This window comes from Salmo salar, chromosome 17 (genome assembly GCF_965601325.2).
Source record: "Salmo salar chromosome 17, fSalSal1, whole genome shotgun sequence".
Classification (NCBI taxonomy): Eukaryota; Metazoa; Chordata; class Actinopteri; order Salmoniformes; family Salmonidae; genus Salmo; species Salmo salar.
The window spans coordinates 45,378,364-45,398,597 of NC_138307.1; the positions used below are offsets into that span (position 1 = coordinate 45,378,364).

At 40.7% G+C, this 20,234-nt stretch overlaps 1 protein-coding gene across 1 annotated transcript in view; it reads right to left on the reverse strand.

Annotated features, from left to right (window-relative positions):
* Positions 1-12,422, reverse strand: part of LOC106575999 (protein phosphatase 1H) — a 68,253-nt gene extending 55,831 nt beyond the window's left edge. The window contains exon 1 of the mRNA XM_014152795.3: positions 12,023-12,422. Coding sequence (XP_014008270.1) covers positions 12,023-12,252 — 230 coding nt within the window. The 5' untranslated portion in view covers positions 12,253-12,422. The remainder of the gene's footprint in view (positions 1-12,022) is intronic.
* Between the last annotated feature and the right edge of the window lie 7,812 nt (positions 12,423-20,234).

A 20,234-nucleotide genomic window follows, 5' to 3' on the forward strand; every position in this document is an offset into this window, starting at 1 on the left:
GGTCATTCAATTCAATATTCATCAATAATAAAAAAGCAGTTTCTGGCTAAAGAGACAAGACTAACAAGGGAAATACATGAACTAATAGTACAGGTAGATAGCAATAAAATGATACTACAGAGATACAAAATAAGTCAGAAGAAAAACAAAAAGAACTTGAGGAACTTATTCAAGAACATCTAAATGTAATCTATTACAAAAATAAAGCAAACTGGATGGAATATGGAGAAAAATGCACAACATTCTTCCTGAATCTCCAACACAGGAACGCTAACAAAAACAATTTGCAGAAACTTGTTGTTACTGAAGACGGAGTCATCTATGATTCTCCGAATTATATTTTAAGAGGAAGCAAAATATTTTAAGCAGATGTTCTCTTTTCCAGCTCATCCTCTCCCACGGTAACAAATACTTTCCAAATAATACAAAAAAATGTAAAATTAACAAATGTACAGAAAGATGAGTGCGAAGGCCAAATTACAGAGGAAGAACTTTTAGAGGCTATTAATAAACCCTTACAATCTGGAAAAAACCCAGGGCTCGATGGCATACCGGTAACAGTCTACATTAATTTTTTTATTGCTATGACTGTGATATGTTGTTATTTATCTATCTTAGTTGAATGCACTCTGGAAAAGAGTGTCTGCTAAATGACCAAGATGTAAATGTATATTTGAAAATAAAGATACCTAAATGAATAGCAATGCACACTGGGTATTATTATTGGCCTTGTTTGAGGGTGGCGTTCATTAGAATAATACTCAGCATGCTTTGCAATTGTACATTTTTACATATACTTTTTTTATTTAGTTTATTTAGGAGACACTCTTATCATACCATAGTGCCATCAGACTTCTGATACCAATGCAGGGTGAAAGGGAGCCACAAAATATGAACCGCTATATATAAAAAATGACAGCTCCCGAAAGTATCATGTTATAAAATACATTGAAGTGTTGTTCAGCCAAATGTTATTGAAATTACAAAATACTTAGAAGGAATTTAAATACATATTTCAAATACATGTAAAATACTAAAATAGAAATACTGCCAATGTATGATCAGAAGAGCGAGGATTAGTTGAGACAGACAGGGAGAAGGGGAGGTTGGTTGAAACAGACAGGGAGAAGGGGAGGTTGGTTGAAACAGACAGGGAGAAGGGGAGGTTGGTTGAAACAGACAGGGAGAAGGGGGAAAAGGGGGAGGTTGGAGAAGGGGGAGGTTAGTGGAGACAATGATCAATGAGGAGTGAGAAAGTTACAAACCACGTTTCCATCCACAGTTTTTATGCGAGTAAAGTCATACCGTATTTAAAAAACAAATATTATGACAGATGTGATGGAAACAGGAAATTTCTGTCCAATTTTATAAATGCCTACAGATGCTGTAATTTGATCGTTCGACATGGTGGGATCTTTTTGTGTCAGTAAAATGAATTAATGAAATGGTGGTGAAAATGCCTTTATGGACAAATATGGATATAATAACCATCATATTGAAATAAACTTGGAGTCATATTGTGTGTGGTCCTCCCACTACAACTCAGACAATCATGCAGTTTATTATGCTACAGATTAAATAAGTTATGATGAACTTCACAGGTAGGTGAAAGTGCACGGCGATGTTGACGCTCCTTTCCAATAAATATTGAGGGTTTTATTCTGGTGACATATTGATCAATGCTTTTTTTAGCCTTCCCTGTAGCTCAGTTGGTAGAGCATGGTGTTTGCCATGCCAGATTTGTGGGTTCGATTCCCACGGGTGGCCAGCACAGGAAAAAAAAAAAAAAAGTATGAAATGTATGCATTCACTACTGTAAGTTGCTCTGGATAAGAGCGTCTGCTAAATGACGTAAATGTAAAAATGCTTGACTGCCATTTGACAAATACAACATTTTTCTCTCTTATCCATAATAAATCTCATCATGTAGGCTAGCCTATCCGCACAGCCTTCACGCACTGTATCAGCGAGCTGTTGGCAAGAGTGCACGTGTCAAGACCAGAGTAGGCACATTTGCTATTTAATGCAACAATTTTTGTGACAAAACTATAGGTAGTTGCAAATGCGATGGAAACACATTGAACTTTAGATTTGTATTCTGCACATGAAAACTTAAGCAAAAAAGTACATTTTGTGTGGACTATGTCATCACACACTGACTTTTATCCGCAACAAGTCGGTTTGCTGGAAACACACCACTGGTGGGAAAAATTGCATATCTTCTTTATGTGGATTTTAGAATATTCACATGAAAATCTAGCTACAGAGGCATACATATTATATCATATCCCCCCCAAAAATGCTATCCAAGCATGTCTTGGGGGTATGATCTTTGTGCCTCTAACTTTCTCACTCATCATAATTCACAATTCATTCAGGATTATCCAGAATCATGGTAGCATCCACATTAATGTAGAAGTGTTCAGAAACATATTCTATTCTTATTTACATTAAAAAAGTGACTCCAAAATGACACAATACATTATTTACTATTGGGCACAAATTATTCTGAAACACAACCTAAACAAACCACAAATGCATCCAATAAGTTTGTACAGTCACAAGCTTGATGTAGTCATTGCGTGCTAGGAATATGGGACCAAATACTAAACTTTTGACTAAGTGTATTATGTGGGCTCCCGAGGGGCGCAGTGGTCTAAGGCACTGCATCTCAGTGCATGAGGTGTCACTGCAGTCCCTGGTTTGAATCCAGACTGCATCACATCCAGCAGAAGGAGCAGCCCCATATCCACATCCACGGGACAGTAGTGGAGAGGGTAGAAAGTTTTAAGTTCCTCGGCGTACACATCATGGACAAACTGAAATGGTCAAACCACACAGACAGCGTGGTGAAGAAGGCGCAGCAGTGCCTCTTCAACCTCAGGAGGCTGAAGAAATTCGGCTTGTCACCAAAAATACTCAAACTTTTACAGCTGCACAATCGAGAGCATCCTGTCGGGCTGTATCACCGCCTGGTACGGCAACTGCTCCGCCCATAACCGTAAAGCTCTCCACAGGGTAGTGAGGTCTGCACAACGCATCACCGGGGCCAAACTACCTGCCCTCCAAGACACCTACACCACCTGATGTCACAGGAAGGCCAAAAAGATCATCAAGGACAGCAACCACCCGAGCCACTGCCTGTTCACCCCGCTATCATCCAGAAGGCGAGGTCAGTACAGGTGCATCAAAGCACGGACCGAGAGACTGAAAAACAGCTTTTATCTCAATGCCATCCGGCTGCTGCCAACATACTGACTCAACTCCAGCCACTTTAATTATGGAAAAATTGATGTAATAAATGTATCACTAGCCACTTTAAACAATGCCACTTCATATAATGTTTACATACCCTACATTACTCATCTCATATGTATATACTGTACTCTATACCATCTACTGCATCTTGCCATCTTGATGTAATGTATCACTAGCCACTTTAAACAATGCCACTTCATATGTTTACATATCCTACATTACTCATCTCATATGTATATACTGTACTCTATACCATCCACTGCATCTTGCCTATGCCGTTCTATACCATCACTCATTCATATATATTTTTTATGTACATATTCTTATTCATTCCTTTACATTTGTGTGTATAAGGAAATTGTTGTGAAATTGTTAGGTTAGATTACTCGTTGGATATTATTACTGCATTGTCGGAACTAGAAGCACAACCATTTCGCTACAATCGCATTAACATCTGCTAACCATGTGTATGTGACAAATAAAATTTGATTTGACATCCGGCTGTGATTGGTAGTCCCATAGGGCTGTGCACAATTGGCCCAGCGTCGTTCGGGGTAGGCCGTCATTGTAAATAAGAATTTGTTCTTAACTGACTTGCCTAGTTAAATATTTTTTTTAATATATATATATATACACGTGAATTTGACCAAATACTTTTGGTTCCCTAAAAATGGGGTGACTATGAAAAAGAAGTGCTGTATATTTTTTACAGTTCACCCAATATGGATGGAAATAGCCTCAAATGAAAGCTGACAGTCTGCACTTATAGTTATTGTCATTGTATAATTTCAAATCCAAAGTGCTGGGGTAGAAAGCCAAAACAACAACAAAAAACTGTCACTGTTCAAATACTTTTGAACCTCACTGTAGCACCAGTCTGTGGGTGTCTGCTCTGCAAATGTAGCAGCATCACCCATACTCATTATCTACTGCTCAGAGCAGAAACCTTGTTCGCTGTGTGTGAGTGTGTGTCTTTGTGTGTGTGAAAATCACCCAAGGGTCAGACTGATAGCTCATGAGTCTCAGGGATGCTAGGCCACAATGTGATTACTCTAGTGGCTGTTCTCCAAGGATTGTGTAAGGTTATGATTGAGAAAACAGCCAGAAGGCCACAAGGAGAAAAACAATGGTATGGAGTAGTCTGGATGAACCCCACAATTTCTTCCAGAACAGACAGTCAAATTGTCAGATTACTCATTAATGCCGATTATCAGCCCTCCTCCCATTACATAATTAAGCAGACGCTATTGTCCAAATCAATTTACAATCAGTGCATTAAACTAAGGTTGATTAAAAAGACATCACAATAGTGTAAAATTATCCTACTATACTTTTAGAAATTAAATGCTACTGTAAACTTAATATTAGTATTTAACCTGTTATGGCTAGGGGGCAGTATTTTCACGGCCGGATAAAAAACGTACCCGATTTAATCTGATTATCTGATTATTACTCCTGAAGTACTTTACACCACTTCCCAAATGCCTTCACACCATACATTAGCATACTTTGGATACGGTTACACATGCACTTATCACATAGTATTCCATACATAAGTTAAGGCCATGCAACCTGAGTTGAAAGCTGAGTGAGGTGCACATCTACAGTACATAAACAGATGCATGTTCCATATACACTACCGTTCAAAAGTTTGGGGTCACTTAGAAATGTCCTTGTTGTCCATGAAAACATACATGAAATTAGTTGCAAAATGAATAGGAAATATAGTCAAGACGTTGACAAGGTTGTATAATAATGATTTTCAATTGAGATAATAATAGTGTCCTTCAAACTTTGCTTTCGTCAAAGAATTCTCCATTTGCAACAATTACAGCCTTGCAGACGTTTGGTATTCTAGTTGTCAATTTGTTGAGTAATCTGAGGAGATTTCAACACATGCTTCCTGAAGCATCTCCCACAAGTTGGATTGGCTTGATGGGCACTTCTTACGTAACATACGGTCAAGCTGCTCCCACAACAGCTCAATAGGGTTGAGATTCGGTGACTGTGCTGGCCAGTCCATTATAGACAGAATACCAGCTGACTACTTCTTCCCTAAATAGTTATTGCATAGTTTGGAGCTGTGCTTTTGGTCATTGTCCTGTTGTAGGAGGAAATTGGCTCCAATTAAGTGCTGTCCACAGGGTATGGCATGGCGTTGCAAAATGGAGTGATAGCCTTCCTTCTTCAAGATCCCTTCTCCCTGTAGAAAATCTCCCACTTTACCAGCACCAAAGCACCCCCAGACCATCACATTGCCTCCACCATGCTTGGCAGATGGCGTCAAGTACTCCTACAGCATCTTTTCATTTTTTCTGCATCTCACGAATGTTCTTCTCTGTGATCCGAATACCTCAAACTTAGATTTGTCTGTCCATAACACTTTTTTCCAATCTTCCTCTGTCTGTGTTCTTTTGCCCATCTTAATCTTTTATTTTTATTGGCCAGTCTGAGATATGGCTTGTGCTGTTCTGTGAAGGGAGTAGTAAACAGCGTTGTACAAGATGTTCAGTTTCTTGGCAATTTCTCGCATGGAATAGCCTTCATTTCTCAGAACAAGAATAGACTGACGAGTTTCAGAAGAAAGTTATTTGTTTCTGGCCATTTTGAGCATGTAATCGAACCCACAAATGCTGACACTCCAGATACTCAACTAGTCTAAAGAAGGACAGTTTTAATGCTTCTTTAAATCAGAACAACAGTTTTCAACTATGCTAACATAATTGCAAAATGGTTTTCTAACGATCAATTAGCCTTTTAAAATGATAAACTTGGATTAGCTAACACAACGTGCCATTTGAACACAGGAGTGATGGTTGCTTATAATGGCCCTCGATACGCCTATGTAGATATTCCATAAAAAAAATCTGCCGTTTCCAGCTACAACAGTCATTTACAACATTAACAATGTCTACACTGTATTTCTGATCAATTTGATGTTATTTTAATTGACAAAAATCTTTCAAAACCAAGGACATTTCTAAATGACCCCAAAGTTTTGAACGGTAGTGTATTTACAGTTGAAGTCGGACGTTTACGTACACCTTAGCCAAATACATTTAAACTCCGTTTTTCACAACTCCTGACATTCAATCCTCATAAAAATTCCCTGTCTTAGGTCAGTTAGGATCACCACCTTATTTTAAGAATGTGAAATGTCAGAATAATAGTAGAGAGAATGATTTATTTCATATTTTATTTCTTTCATCACATTCCCAGTGGGTCAGAAGTTTACATACACTCAATTAGTATTTGGTAGCGTTGCCTTTAAATTGTTGAACTAGGGTCAAACATTCCAGGTAGCCTTCCACAAGCTTCCCACAATAAGTTGGGAGAATTTTGGCCCATTCCTCCTGACAGAGCTGGTGTAACTGAGTCAGGTTTGTAGGCCTCCTTGCTCCCACACGCTTTTTGGAGGTACGGGCTTTGTGATGGCCACTCCAATACCTTGACTTTGTTGTCCTTAAGCACTTTTGCCACAACTTTGGAAGTATGCTTGGGGTCATTGTCCATTTGGAAGACCCATTTGCGAACAAGCATTAACTTCCTGACTGATGTCTTGAGATGTTCAAGATATCCATATAATTTTCAATTCCTCATGATGCCATCTATTTTGTGAAGTGCACCAGTCCCTCCTGCAGCAAAGCACCCCCACAACATGATGCTGCCACCCCCGTGCTTCACAGTTGGGATGGTGTTCTTCGGCTTGCAAGCCTCTCCCTTTTTCCTCCAAACATAACAATGGTCATTATGGCCAAACAGTTGTATTTTTGTTTCATCAGACCAGAGGACATTTCTCCAAAAAGTACGATCTTTGTCCCCATGTGCAGTTGCAAACCGTAGTCTGGCTTTTTTATGGCAGATTTGGAGCAGTGGCATCTTACTTGCTGAGCGGCCTTTCAGGTTATGTCGATATAGGACTCGTTTTACTGTGGCTATAGATACTTTTGTACCTGTTTCCTCCAGCATCTTCACAAGGTTCTTTGCTGTTGTTCTGGGATTGATTTGCACTTTTCGCAACAAAGTACGTTCATCTCTAGGAGACAGAATGCGTCTCCTTCCTGAGCGGTATGACGGCTGAGTGGTCCCATGGTGTTTATACTTGCGTACTATTGTTTGAACAGATGAACGTGGTACCTTCAAGCATTTGGAAATTGCTCCCAAGGATGAACCAGACTTGTGGAGGTCTACAATTTTTTCTGAGGTCTTGGCTGATTTCTTTAGATTTTCCCATGATGTCAAGCAAAGAGGCACTGAGTTTGAAGGTAGACCTTGAAATACATCCAAAGGTACACCTCTAATTGACTCAAATTATGTCAATTAGCCTATCAGAAGCTTCTAAAGCCATGCCATCATTTTCTGGAATTTTCCAAGCTGTTTAAAGGCACAGTCAACTTAGTGTATGTAAATTTCTGTGACCCACCGGAATTGTGACACAGTGAATTATAAGTGAAATAATCTGTCTGTAAACAATTGCTGGAAAAATTACTTGTGTCATGCACAAAGTAGATGTCCTAACCGACTTGCCAAAACTATAGTTTGTTAACCTGTCAAGGTGTAGGGGGCAGTATTTTCACGGCCGGATGAAAAATGTACCCAAATTAAACTGGTTACCACCCTGGCCCAGAAACTAGAATATGCATATTATTAGTAGATTTGGATAGAAAACACTTCTAAAACTGTTTGAATGGTGTCTGTGAGTTTAACCTGTCTGGGAACCTGGGACGTTTGTGTCCCACCCTAGTCAACAGCCAGTGGAATCGCGTGCGCGAAATACAAACACCTCATAAATGCTATAACTTCAATTTCTCAAACATATGACTATTTTACACCATTTTATAGATACACCTCTCCTGAATCGAACCACGTTGTCCGATTTCAAAAAGGCTTTACAGCAAAAGCAAAACATTAGATTATGTTAGGAGAGTACCCTGCCAAAAATAATCACACTGCCATTTTCAAAGCAACTTGCATGCATCACAAATACCCAAAACACAGCTAAATGCAGCACTAACCTTTGACAATCTTCATCAGATGACACTCCTAGGACATCATGTTACACAATACATGCATTTTTTTGTTCGATAAAGTTCATATTTATATATAAAAACAGCATTTTACATCGGCGCGTGACGTTCATAAAATATTTTCCCTCAAATGCTTCCGGTGGTTCAGCGCTACAATTTACAAAATTACTATTCGAAAACATTGTTAAATTGTAATATTGTCATTCAAAGAATTATAGATTAACATCTCGTGAATGCAACCGCATTGCCAGATTTAAAAATAACTTTACTGGGAAATCACACTTTGCAATAAACGAGGTGCTATGCTCAGAAAAATAGGCTAGGCGATACAGGTTAGCGCCATCTTGGAGTCATCTAAAATCAAATATACTATTGTAAATATTCACTTACCTTTGATTATCTTCATCAGAAGGCACTTCCAGGAATCCCAGGTCCTCAACAAATGTAGTTTTGTTCGAAAAAGTTAATAATTTATGTCCCAATAGCTCCTTCTTGTTAGCGCGTTCCGAAGGCTACTCAAAATGTACGAGGCGCGCGGGACTTGTCGTCACGAATGTGCAAAAAATATATATTTACGTTCGTTCAAACATGTCAAACGTCGTATAACATAAATCTTTAGGGCCTTTTTCAATCAGAGCTTCAATAATATTCAAGGCGGACGATTGCATTGTCTTACTAAATGTTTCGGAACGAGAGGGTACCCACGGGCGCCCGCGTCATAGTAGTAATGGCCCTCCCTCTATGACCAACTTTCCAGGCCTCTCGTTCGGTCACTTTTTACCGGAGAAGACTCAAACCACTTTGTAAAGACTGTTGACATCTAGTGGAAGCATTAGGAAGTGCTAAATTAATCCTAACTCACGGTGTGTTTCATAGGCAAAGTGTTGAAGGTGATTCCACAAATCAGATTGGATATGCGCGGTCCCGTGAGCGCGCCGTTCCTTCTTTTTCTTCTTGAATGAATATGCTATTGTCCGGTTGGAATATTATCGCAATTTTACGTTAAAAATACCATAAAGATTGATTTTAAACAGCGTTTGAAATGCTTCTAAGTATGGTAATGGAACATTTTGACTTTTCGTCTCTGGTACTGCGCTCGCGCGTTTTGCCTTTGGATAGTGCTCTGTACGCACGAACAAAACGCAGGTATTTGGACATAAATATGGATTATTTCGAACAAAAACAACATTTGTTGTGGAAGTAGCAGTCCTGGGAGTGCATTCTGACGAAGATCAGCAAAGGTAAGAGAATATTTATAATACTAATTCTGAGTTTAGGTGACCCCGAACTTGGCGGGTGTCTGTATAGCTTGCTGTGATGGCGAGCTATGTACTCAGAATATTGAAAAATGTGCTTTCTCCGTAAAGCTATTTTCAAATCTGACACAGCGGTTGCATAAAGGAGTACTGTATCTATAATTCTTAAATAATTGTTATGTATTTTGTCAACGTTTATGATGTAAATTGATGTGCATATTCACCGAAAGCTTTGGTGGGAAATACATTTTCTGAACATCACGCGCCAATGTAAAATGCTGTTTTTGGATATAAATATGAACTTTATCGAACAAAACATACATGTATTGTGTAACATGATGTCCTAGGAGTGTCATCTGATGAAGCTCGTCAAAGGTTAGTGTTTCATTTAGCTGTGTTTTGGGTTTTTGTGACATGTCCTTGCATGGAAAATGGCTGTGTGGTTATTTTTGTCTATGTACTCTACTAACATAATCTAATGTTTTGCTTTCTTTGTAAAGCCTTTTTGAAATCGGACAATGTGGTTGGATTAAGGAGAAGTTTATCTTTAAAATGGTGTAAAATAGTCGTATATTTGAGAAATTGAAATTATGATATTTTTGCTGTTTTGTATTTCGTGCCATGCTATATCACTGGCTGTTGAATAGTGTGGGACGGTCACGTCCCACCTAGCCCAGAGAGGTTTTAACAAGAAATGTGTGGAGTGGTTGAAAAACGAGTTTTAATGACTCCAACCTAAGTCTATGTAAACTTCCGACTTCAACTGTATATATATATACACATTTATTTACATTACATTATACACATAAATATATATATATACACATAAATATATATATATACATATATATATATATATATATATATATATATATATATATATATATATATATATATATATATATATATATATTTATTAATTTTTATTTATTTATTTATTTTATTTTTTTGCTAAAAATGTGGGGCTCAATGACGGGTCGCCACTGCATAGGAGATTTGATGATGTTGAAGTTGAAATGGTGCTGGAATAGTGGAGGCAGCTCCTGTTTTCTTTGCGCCTTGCGGTAACTCTCCATGGTTCTAAATCAATAGATGTTTCGTAGTCTGAAAATTTCAGAAACATGAAGTTACTTGACCATTCTGTAGGTCATGTAACTGTTTGTTACATGCAATATGGTTGGTGGATTTCACCAACCAGAGGTTGCTCTCCAGTTTTGTGATGAAACAAAGGTGTGGTTGAATTTATTCTGCCACAGTGTCTTCCGCTTGTCTTTTTTATTTAACTAGGCAAGTCAGTTAAGAAGAAATTCTAATTTACAATGACAGCCTACCCCGGCCAAATCGGGACGACGCTCTGCTAATTGTGCGCCGCCCTATGGGACTCCCAATCACGGCCAGATGTGATACAGCCTGGATTCAAACCAGGGACTGTAGTGACGCCTCTTGCACTGAGATGCAGTGCCTTAGACCGCTGCGCTACTCGGAAGCCCAATATAATATATTGGGCTCCCGATATATATATATATATATCACGGTCACAAGGCATATGAACTAACAGGTTATAAAGCAAATAATGCTATTGTCACAACACATAGGTTGCAACCAAATTATGGCTGTTTTTTTGGTTTAGCTACCCCAGTGATTTTACTCACACACCGCTACCGGTAAAATTTTACTCACACACCGCTACCGGTAAAGACCCAGCTCCTAGGGCTGATGAGAGCTAGCCCCCTTTTCTGAAGTGGAAAACTGCTACATATTGGATGATGTAACTGAGTGAGCTCTGATGGAATTTCGCCCTGTTGATGTTGACTTGCGGAAAACGGGCGATAAATGGGAGAATGAAACATGTAGGCCATTAAAATCAGCATAATAGTGTGCGGAATAAAATAACTGCATATAGACAAAGAATTAGCCTATTCCAATGAGCTATTATTGCAAACATTTTGCTATTATCACACATTTAAGTTTGGACTTCAGGATTGTTTTCGTTTCCAATAAATGCATGGGTCTGCACAAGGAATTTCTATTAGGCCTACATCTATCTACAGATGAGCAGGATACATCGGAAGGTTTATTCTCATGCGTCTGAGCTGAGCTGTGCGTGGGAGCAGGCAGGCAAGGAGCTGTCAGTGGCACGCAAACTCCATGGTCATAAATAAAATAATAATTCCCAGATGCTATCTTCTCTCCTCCATCCTCATACATGCATACACTCTCTCTCTGTGTTTCATGCGAATAACATATTGGACTATGACACACAACACAAATCTATGATAGGCAATAGTCTACATGTTTCATTCTATTATGCGGCACGCATTTTAATCTAGTTCCAAAACCGTTATCTGTAAAAGGCAGCGGATGCTGAGGCAGAGAGATGGACTATGGGTGCAGCCTTGCAATGAAACTAAAGAAAGGGTTGACAAATCTTGGAAGATGGACGTATCTATAGGCTACATCAGTTTAGGCTACTGTACTTACTCTGCGTAACCAGTGGCCCACGGCAATCTCTTCTTCTCTTTGAGGATGAGAATCGGCCGCCCGATGTGATCTGCGGAGCACTCGATTTCTTCCTGGGTCAGTCCTAGGAACTCGGGTCTCGTGTAGGGGAATTTCAGCGGCAGTTCTGATCCGGAATAGTCACCTTCAGCGCCACCAGCCACAACGCCTCCCATGAAATTGGCCACCGCAGATTTAACCCGAGTGAGCATGTTCGTGCCGCGTCGTGTGTCGGTGCTGTGCGGTGCTCCGGCGCGGCTCCCCTTTCCCGAATTTCCTCCCAGCTCGGCGACACGTTTCGACGACAGCGCGATGGATGCAAAAAATACCTCCTCCGATTCAGGATTTTATTCAAAGCCGCTGGAGAGAGAGCTAAAGTCCTCTTGTGGACCCGGAAATACACTCCCGATTAACAGAGTCATGTGATTCCAGCCTATCAAGCTGCTGGATTTGGTCGCCAGGGCCACCGCACGAGCACTGAGCTATAGGGTTGGTTGAGGGTCAAAGGTATCACTTATCCTGGGATCTTGAGCATTGTAGACAACGTCTAGAACCTGTCAGGGACAACCCCTGGACTTACACGCATCGTGGAGTTTCCCAGAGGTGTGTGTTATCAGGGGGCAACTTTGATTTTAGAAGTGGGGGGGACATTTATATATCTATATCTTTTAAATGTGTGATAATAAATGTGTGATAATAGCAAAATAATAGCAAAATGTTTGCAATAATAGCTCATTGGAATAGGCTAATTCTTTGTCTATATGCAGTTATTTTATTCCGCACACTATTATGCTGATTTTAATGGCCTACATGTTTCATTCTCCCATTTATCGCCCGTTTTCCGCAAGTCAACATCAACAGGGCGAAATTCCATCAGAGCTCACTCAGTTACATCATCCAATATGTAGCAGTTTTCCACTTCAGAAAACGGGGCTAGCTCTCATCAGCCCTAGGAGCTGGGTCTTTACCGGTAGCGGTGTGTGAGTAAAATCACTGGGGTAGCTAAACCAAAAAAACAGCCATAATTTGGTTGCAACCTATGTGTTGTGACAATAGCATTATTTGCTTTATAACCTGTTAGTTCATATGCCTTGAACTAACAGGTTCAAAACACCCTACCTGACCGTTCTGAGGGTCTGCATGGTCCTATAAAACACTGGAGGGAACAAAAATGCAATTTCTGAATGTTGTCCCCAGTGAAAGTTGCTCCCCTGTGTGTTATTATAATTGGGTCCGCAATATGCCAAAATGCACTAGCTGGCACGAGCTAGCCCTACCTGGTTACTGGCTATAGTCATGCTAGCTAGTAGTAGCTAATGGTGACTAAAATAAAACCATTAAATATTCTTCTGTGTTTGATGGAAACGCCCAAACATTACACTTGAAATCAAAAATATGTATTTAATGTTAGCCTCATGGAGAACCAGGCTTCCCTAATATGGGTAAGCCTCAGAAAGTTCTCAATAGAGGTGGAACTCCGGTAATATGCTGCATTCAAAACAACTATAACTCAGATCTTGGAACTCGTAAATCTCTGACTTCCGACTTCAGTGCGTTCAGGACAACTGGGATCTTGAAAGAAAACAAGCTCGGACTGGGAAAAATCATTTTCAATGGTCATCCAACTTAGAAACTCTTGTATCTTTCTAGAGCTCCGACTTTCTGACCTGAAGATCACTAACGTCATGATTTTACCTCAGTTCCCAGTTGTCTTGAAAACACCAATAGTGCTCACTAGATTAGTATCATAGGTGTAACAGTGCATGACAATTCTTTTTACAATCTATAGTGAGGATGGCTGAGAAATCGCTGATTAAAACCCCATCCAAATATTGTTTAGAGTATGTCGATTTTGTGTATAAATCACACTTCTGACAAAACACAATTAAGTTTTTCCTCCAGGTTTTCCATTTTCTGCAATGTTGCAAACCAGCATATGGAACAACTCTCTGCAAAATGTGTCCTTCCTGGTCTGAAAACAGTGACGAACATAGAACCAACAGGCATGGGGGGGTTCTTGAAATGTAACATCCAAACAAAATCTTGGCCCATATTTAATCTATTTTTACAATACAAAATTCTCCAGACCTCCAAGGTCTGATTACCGAGTCAAAAAAAAGAAAAGGGAATGGAAAAACAGAAAACGGATCGTTTTCTTTTGTTTCTGAATTTGAAAAATGAAAATCGGATAGGACTTGTTTTCTCATTTATATTGTCGAAATTGGTTGAACATGGAATAATGAAAAACAAATAACAACGAAATGAATTCCATTTTTGAAATTTGTTTTTCCTTTTGTTCACACCTGGAAGTACACACCCCCTCATAGAATATTCACAGGGCTTAAGGGGGGTGTTTACAATCTGGGTTGGCAGCACAAAGAAAGGATTAGACTGTGTGAGTGTGACAGGAAGATAAAAATACTCATGTTAGCTAAGATGCAGAACTTAATATTAAGTTAGCATGCCAATATAACAATCTCAATCACAGCTGAACAAAGTTGGTGTCATGGATCCCTCTGGAACTTTCATTGTGCACACCTGGCCCCTATTCCCACTGATTAGTACGTGATATATGTGCCCTCTGTTCCCTCTGTCTTTGTTGGTTATTGTTCCCATGTCTGTCGGTGGTGTGAGTACCTATACGTCGGTGCAGCTGTTATGCTGCATGCTATATATATTGTGTATTCCGGGTATCGTCCTGTGGCATTCAACAAGGTTTTCCCAAGCTCTTTTGTTTGGGTACAGCCCAGTGTTTTTGTATACGTGTTTGTTTTGGGTGTATTAACTTGTTATGGATAGGGGGCAGTATTTTCACGGCCAGATAAAAAACGTACCCGATTTAATCTGGTTATTACTCCTGCCCAGAAACGTGAATATGCATATAGTTAGTAGCTTTGGATAGAAAACACTCCAAAGTTTCTAAAACTGTTTGAATGGTGTCTGTGAGTATAACAGAACTCAAATGGCAGGCCAAAACCTGAGAAGATTCTGTACAGGAAGTACCCTGTCTGACCATTTCTTGGCCATCTTTGGCCCCCCGTGGGAATCGAACACACAACCCTGGCGTTGCACACACCATGCTGATGTTGCAAACACCATGCTCTACCAACTGAGCCACAGGTTAAAAACCCCTATTGTGTATTCCTGCGCCTGTCTCCAAAATCCTTTATAGCAGTGTGACAGAATAATCGACCATTGAGAGAGACAGCGGGAATGGCCCATATGACGACACTGCGACTGGTCCGTCCGGTGCTGCAGCTTCAGCAGCCACAACGGGTCCGTTCGAAGACGCAGCGTCAGCAGCTACAACTGGCCCGTCCGACGCCGCCACAACCGGTCCGTCCGACGCCGCCGCAACTTTGGCAGCGGCAACTGGCCCGTCCGAAGACGACGCAACTTCGGCAGCTGCATCGGGTCCGGATTGACCCACGCTGCGCTCCTGTGATCGTCCTCGATACCGGTGTCGTTGCGCATCGGGGGGTACTGTCACGGATCCCTCTGGAACATTCATTGCTCACACCTGGCCCCTATTCTCACTGATTAGCATGTTCCCTCTGTCTTTGTTGGTTATTGTTCCCATGTCTGTTGGTGGTGTGAGTACCTATGCGTTGATGCAGCTGTTATGCTGCATGCTATATATATTGTGTATTACGGGTATCGTCCCATGGCGTTCAACGAGGTTTACCCTCTCTATTTTGTTTGGGTACAGCCCAGTGTTTTTGTATACGTGTTTGTTTTGGGCGTATTAAAAACCCCTATTGTGTATTCCTGCGTCTGTCTCCAAAATTCTTTATACCAGCCTGACAGTTGGCTTGCACTAGCTAGCAGGCTGCTAGCTAGCCCCACCTGGTTACTGACTATATACATGCTAGCTAGTAATAGCTAGTTGAAGTAAGTTAGTCCCTCAACCTGCTACAAGATGAAGCTGCCCAGCCAGAGCTACCTGCTGCAGAAAGGCCAGATTTCTCCATTACTTTCTGAAGCCAATTTAGCTAGATCTTCTGTCAGCTGACAGTGTTTATTGACTGAATAATAATGAACAGCAGATATTGTAAATGGTTACCTATCTGGCACTTTTCATAGCTAACTTAGCTATTGCTTACACATACAACAATATCCAATCAAGCAATAGTCAGAGCTGATGTGTGCATGTGTTTGTGTTTCCCACAGTTGTGTCTAGTTGGCTGGATGTCCTTTGGGTGGTGGACCATTCTTGATACACATGGGAAACTTAAGCATAAGAATCCTAGCAGCGTTGCTGTTCTTGACACAAACAGGTGCCCCTGGCACCTACTACCATACCCCGTTCAAAGGCAATTAAATGTTTTTTCTTGCCCATTCACCCTCTGAATGGCACACACACATAATCCATGTCTCAAGGTTTAAAAATCATTAACAATGAGAGTTTCTTCAACCAATCCCATCTACACCCATCTATCCACTCTTATGGGTGTTTTCTGTTAAGAGAATGTGTTTCTTGTTAAAAGGATAAATAGCACTAAAGGATGTAAGCAAAGACACTATGTGTAATCCTGGGATTAAGTGTACTTATTGGTATAATTCTAGAATGGCCTATAGTTATCTGTACTTAATCCTATAATGGCCCGTAGTAATATTATAGTCCGATAATGGCATGTAGCAATCTTATAATTACTTATAGTAATCTGCACTTATTACTTTCTGGAAATAATGTATAGACGTGCCACTATAATTGATCCAAGGAACTAGAGGGGAGGGGAAACCCCGCCTAGAGGAAAGAACTTAGATTTGGAAACAATAGTGGAGTAAAGCCGAGGGGATATGGTTATTAGCATAAAGTGGAGGGACTATGAAACTTGTATAAGCATGAAACTGTATAAAAGGAGTGGACTGAGACTGAGTGGTTCCATGTGTTTGATGTCATTCCATTATTATGAGCTGTCCTCCCCTCAGCAGCCTTCACTGTTGTACAACATTTACAACATTAACAATGTCTACACTGTATTTCTGATCAATTTGATGTTTTTTTAAATGGGCAAAAGAGGTGCTTTTCTTTCAAAAACAAGGACATTTGTAAGTGACCCCAAACTTTCGAACGGTAGTGTATATTTTGTACATTGATGGCAAACTGATATCTGACACTTATTAATGCCAAAATAACATGCAAAATGGTGAGGCTTTTTTCCTAAACAGGTGGGGCTCAAAACAGCCTCTGCCCCAGCTGCCCTGAATGACAGGTTGACGCCGACCAACATACTGTACCTCTTACTGTACCTTTCTAGAAACACAATGTAATACACAGTCCTATCCAGTAGATGGAGTCATTACACAGAGAGATAAGACTTTGGGTCACTAGCTTTTCAATATGTTTACAAAATATTTGCTTTCAGGAAATACTTACATCACTACAAATAATTTTGTGTACCCTGGGGGATGATATTGCGCCAAGCACCATAACCAAAAATGCTTAAATCTATCAAAAATATGTGCTACTTCCAGTAAGACAGAGAGACATCCGGGATTGTAACATACATGGCTCCGGGATTGTAACAAACATGGCTCTCTGGGGACATGCTGTTGGAGTCGATACAGCCACCGGGATTCTTTATTCGTCGCGCCGACAGGAATGAACATCTCTCTGGGAAGAAGAAGGGCAGGGGGTGTATGTTTCATGATTAATGGCTCATGGTGTAATTGTAACAACATACAGGAACTCAATTCCTTCTGTTCACCTGACCTAGAATTCCTTACAATCAAATGCTGACCGTATTATCTCCCAAGATAATTATTGTCGGTTATTGCCTTGCATACAAGGCCCTCCACCGCCCTCCGTTCGGCAAATCTGACCACTACTCCATTTTGCTTTCCCCTCCTATAGGCAGAAACTCAAACAGGATGTACCCGTGACAATGACCATTCAACGCTGGTCTGACCAACTGGAATCCATGCTTCAAGATTGTTTGATCATTCGGACTGGGACATGTTCAGGGTAGCCTCAGAGAATAATATAGATTTATATGCTGAGTCGGTGAGTGAGTTGATAAGGATGTGCATAGGAAATGTTGGACCCACTGTGACTATTAAAACCTACCCTAACCAGAAACCGTGGATAGATGGCAGCATTCGCGCAAAACTGAAAGTGCGAACCACCATGAGGTAGGAAACAACATCCCCACTTTGCTGATCCTCAACATTGGAGCCCCACAAGGGGGCATGCTCAGCCCCCTCCTGTACTCGCCGTTCACCCGTGACTGCGTGGCCATGCACGCCTCCAACTCGATCATCAAGTTTGCAGATGACACAACAGTAGTAGGCTTGATCACCAACAATGACGAGACAGCCTATTGGGAGGAGGTGAGGGCACTCAGAGGTGGTGTCAGGAAAACAACCTCTCATTGTCAACAAAACAAAGGAGATGATCATGGACTTCAGGAAACAGGAGAGGGAGCACCCCCCTATCCACATCGACGGGACAGCAGTGGAGAAGGTGGAAAGATTTAAATTCCTCGGCGTACACATCATGGACAAACTGAAATGGTCCACCCACACAGACAGTGTGGTGAAGAAGGCTGTTCAACCTCAGGAGGCTGAAGATGTTTGTCACTTAATACCCTCACAAACTTTTACAGATGCACAATCGAGAGCATCCTGTCGGGCTGTATCACCGCCTGGTATGGCAACTGCACAGCCCACAACCGCAGGGCCCTCCAGAGAGTAGTGCGGTCTGCACAACACATCACCGGGGGCAAACTACCTGCCCTACAGGACAGCTACAGCACTCGATGTCACAGGAAGGCCAAAAATATCATCAAGGACAAAACCCACCTCAGCCTGTTCACCCCGCTACAATCCAGAAGGCGAGGTCAGTACAGGCGCATCAAAGCTGGGACAGAGGGACTGAATAATAGCTTCTATCTCAAGGCCATCAGACTGTTAAACAGCCATCACTAACACAGAGAGGCTGCTGCCTACTTACAGACTTGAAATCATTGCCCACTCTAACAAATTGATCACTTGTCACTTTATTGATGCCACTTTAATAATGATGTCAGAGGAAGGCACAAAAAATTGTCAAAAACTCTAGCCACCCTAGTCATAGACTTTTCTCTCTGCTACCACACGGCAAGCGGTACCGGAGCGCCAAGTCGAGGTCCAAAAGGCTTCTTAACAGCTTCTACCCACAAACCATAAGACTCCTGAAGAGCTAATCAAAGGGCTACCCAGACCCTTCTTTTATGCTGCTGCTACTCTCTGTTTATAATCTATACATAGTCACTCTAACTCTACCTACATGTACATATTACCTCAATTACCTCGACCTACCGGTGTCCCCACACATTGACACATTGACGCTTGTTATTTTACTGCTTCGGTTTAATTATTTGTTACTTTTATTTTCTACTTATTTTTTACTTAACACTTATTTATTTTCTTTTTTTTCTGAACTTCTTAAAGCATTGTTGGTTAAGGGCTTGTAAGTGAGCATTTGACTGTAAGGTTGCATTCGGCGCAGGTGACAAATAAAATTTGATTTGATTTGTATTTTATACCATCTATTGCATCTTGCCTATGCCTCTCTGTCATTGCTCATCCATATATTTAAATGTACATATTCTTATTCCATCCCTTTACTTAGATTTGTGTGTATTAGGTAGTTGTTGTGGAATTGTTAGATTACTTGTTGATATTGCTGCACTGTCGGAACTAGAAGCACAAGCATTTCGCTACCCTCGCAATAACACCTGCTAACCATGTGTATGTGACCAATAAAATTTGATTTGATTTTAAGGCTAGAGAAGAACATCAACTTCCAGTAATATATTGCTCCTGGGTACATGGGGATAGCACATACAACTACACCTGTGTCACGTCCTGACCAGCAGAGGGAGTAGTGGTGTAGTATTTTGGTCAGGACGTGGCAGAAGAAGTCTGTATGGGTTGTCTAGTATGTCTGTTTCTGGGTTAGTCTTGTGACTCCTGATCAGGAACAGCTGGGGATCGTTGTTCCTGATTGGGAGTCATATATTTAGGAGTATGTTTGTCACTTGGGTGTGGGTGGTTGTGCTAACATGGCTAGTCTTTTGTTTGTAGTAAGCATGTTAGCCTGTTGTGAGTTTCCTGTTATTGGTTTCCTGTGTATACTTTGATTTATTCTTCCTTACATTAAAAGATGAGTATCCACATTCCGCCTGCAGTTTGGTCCATTCAACACGGC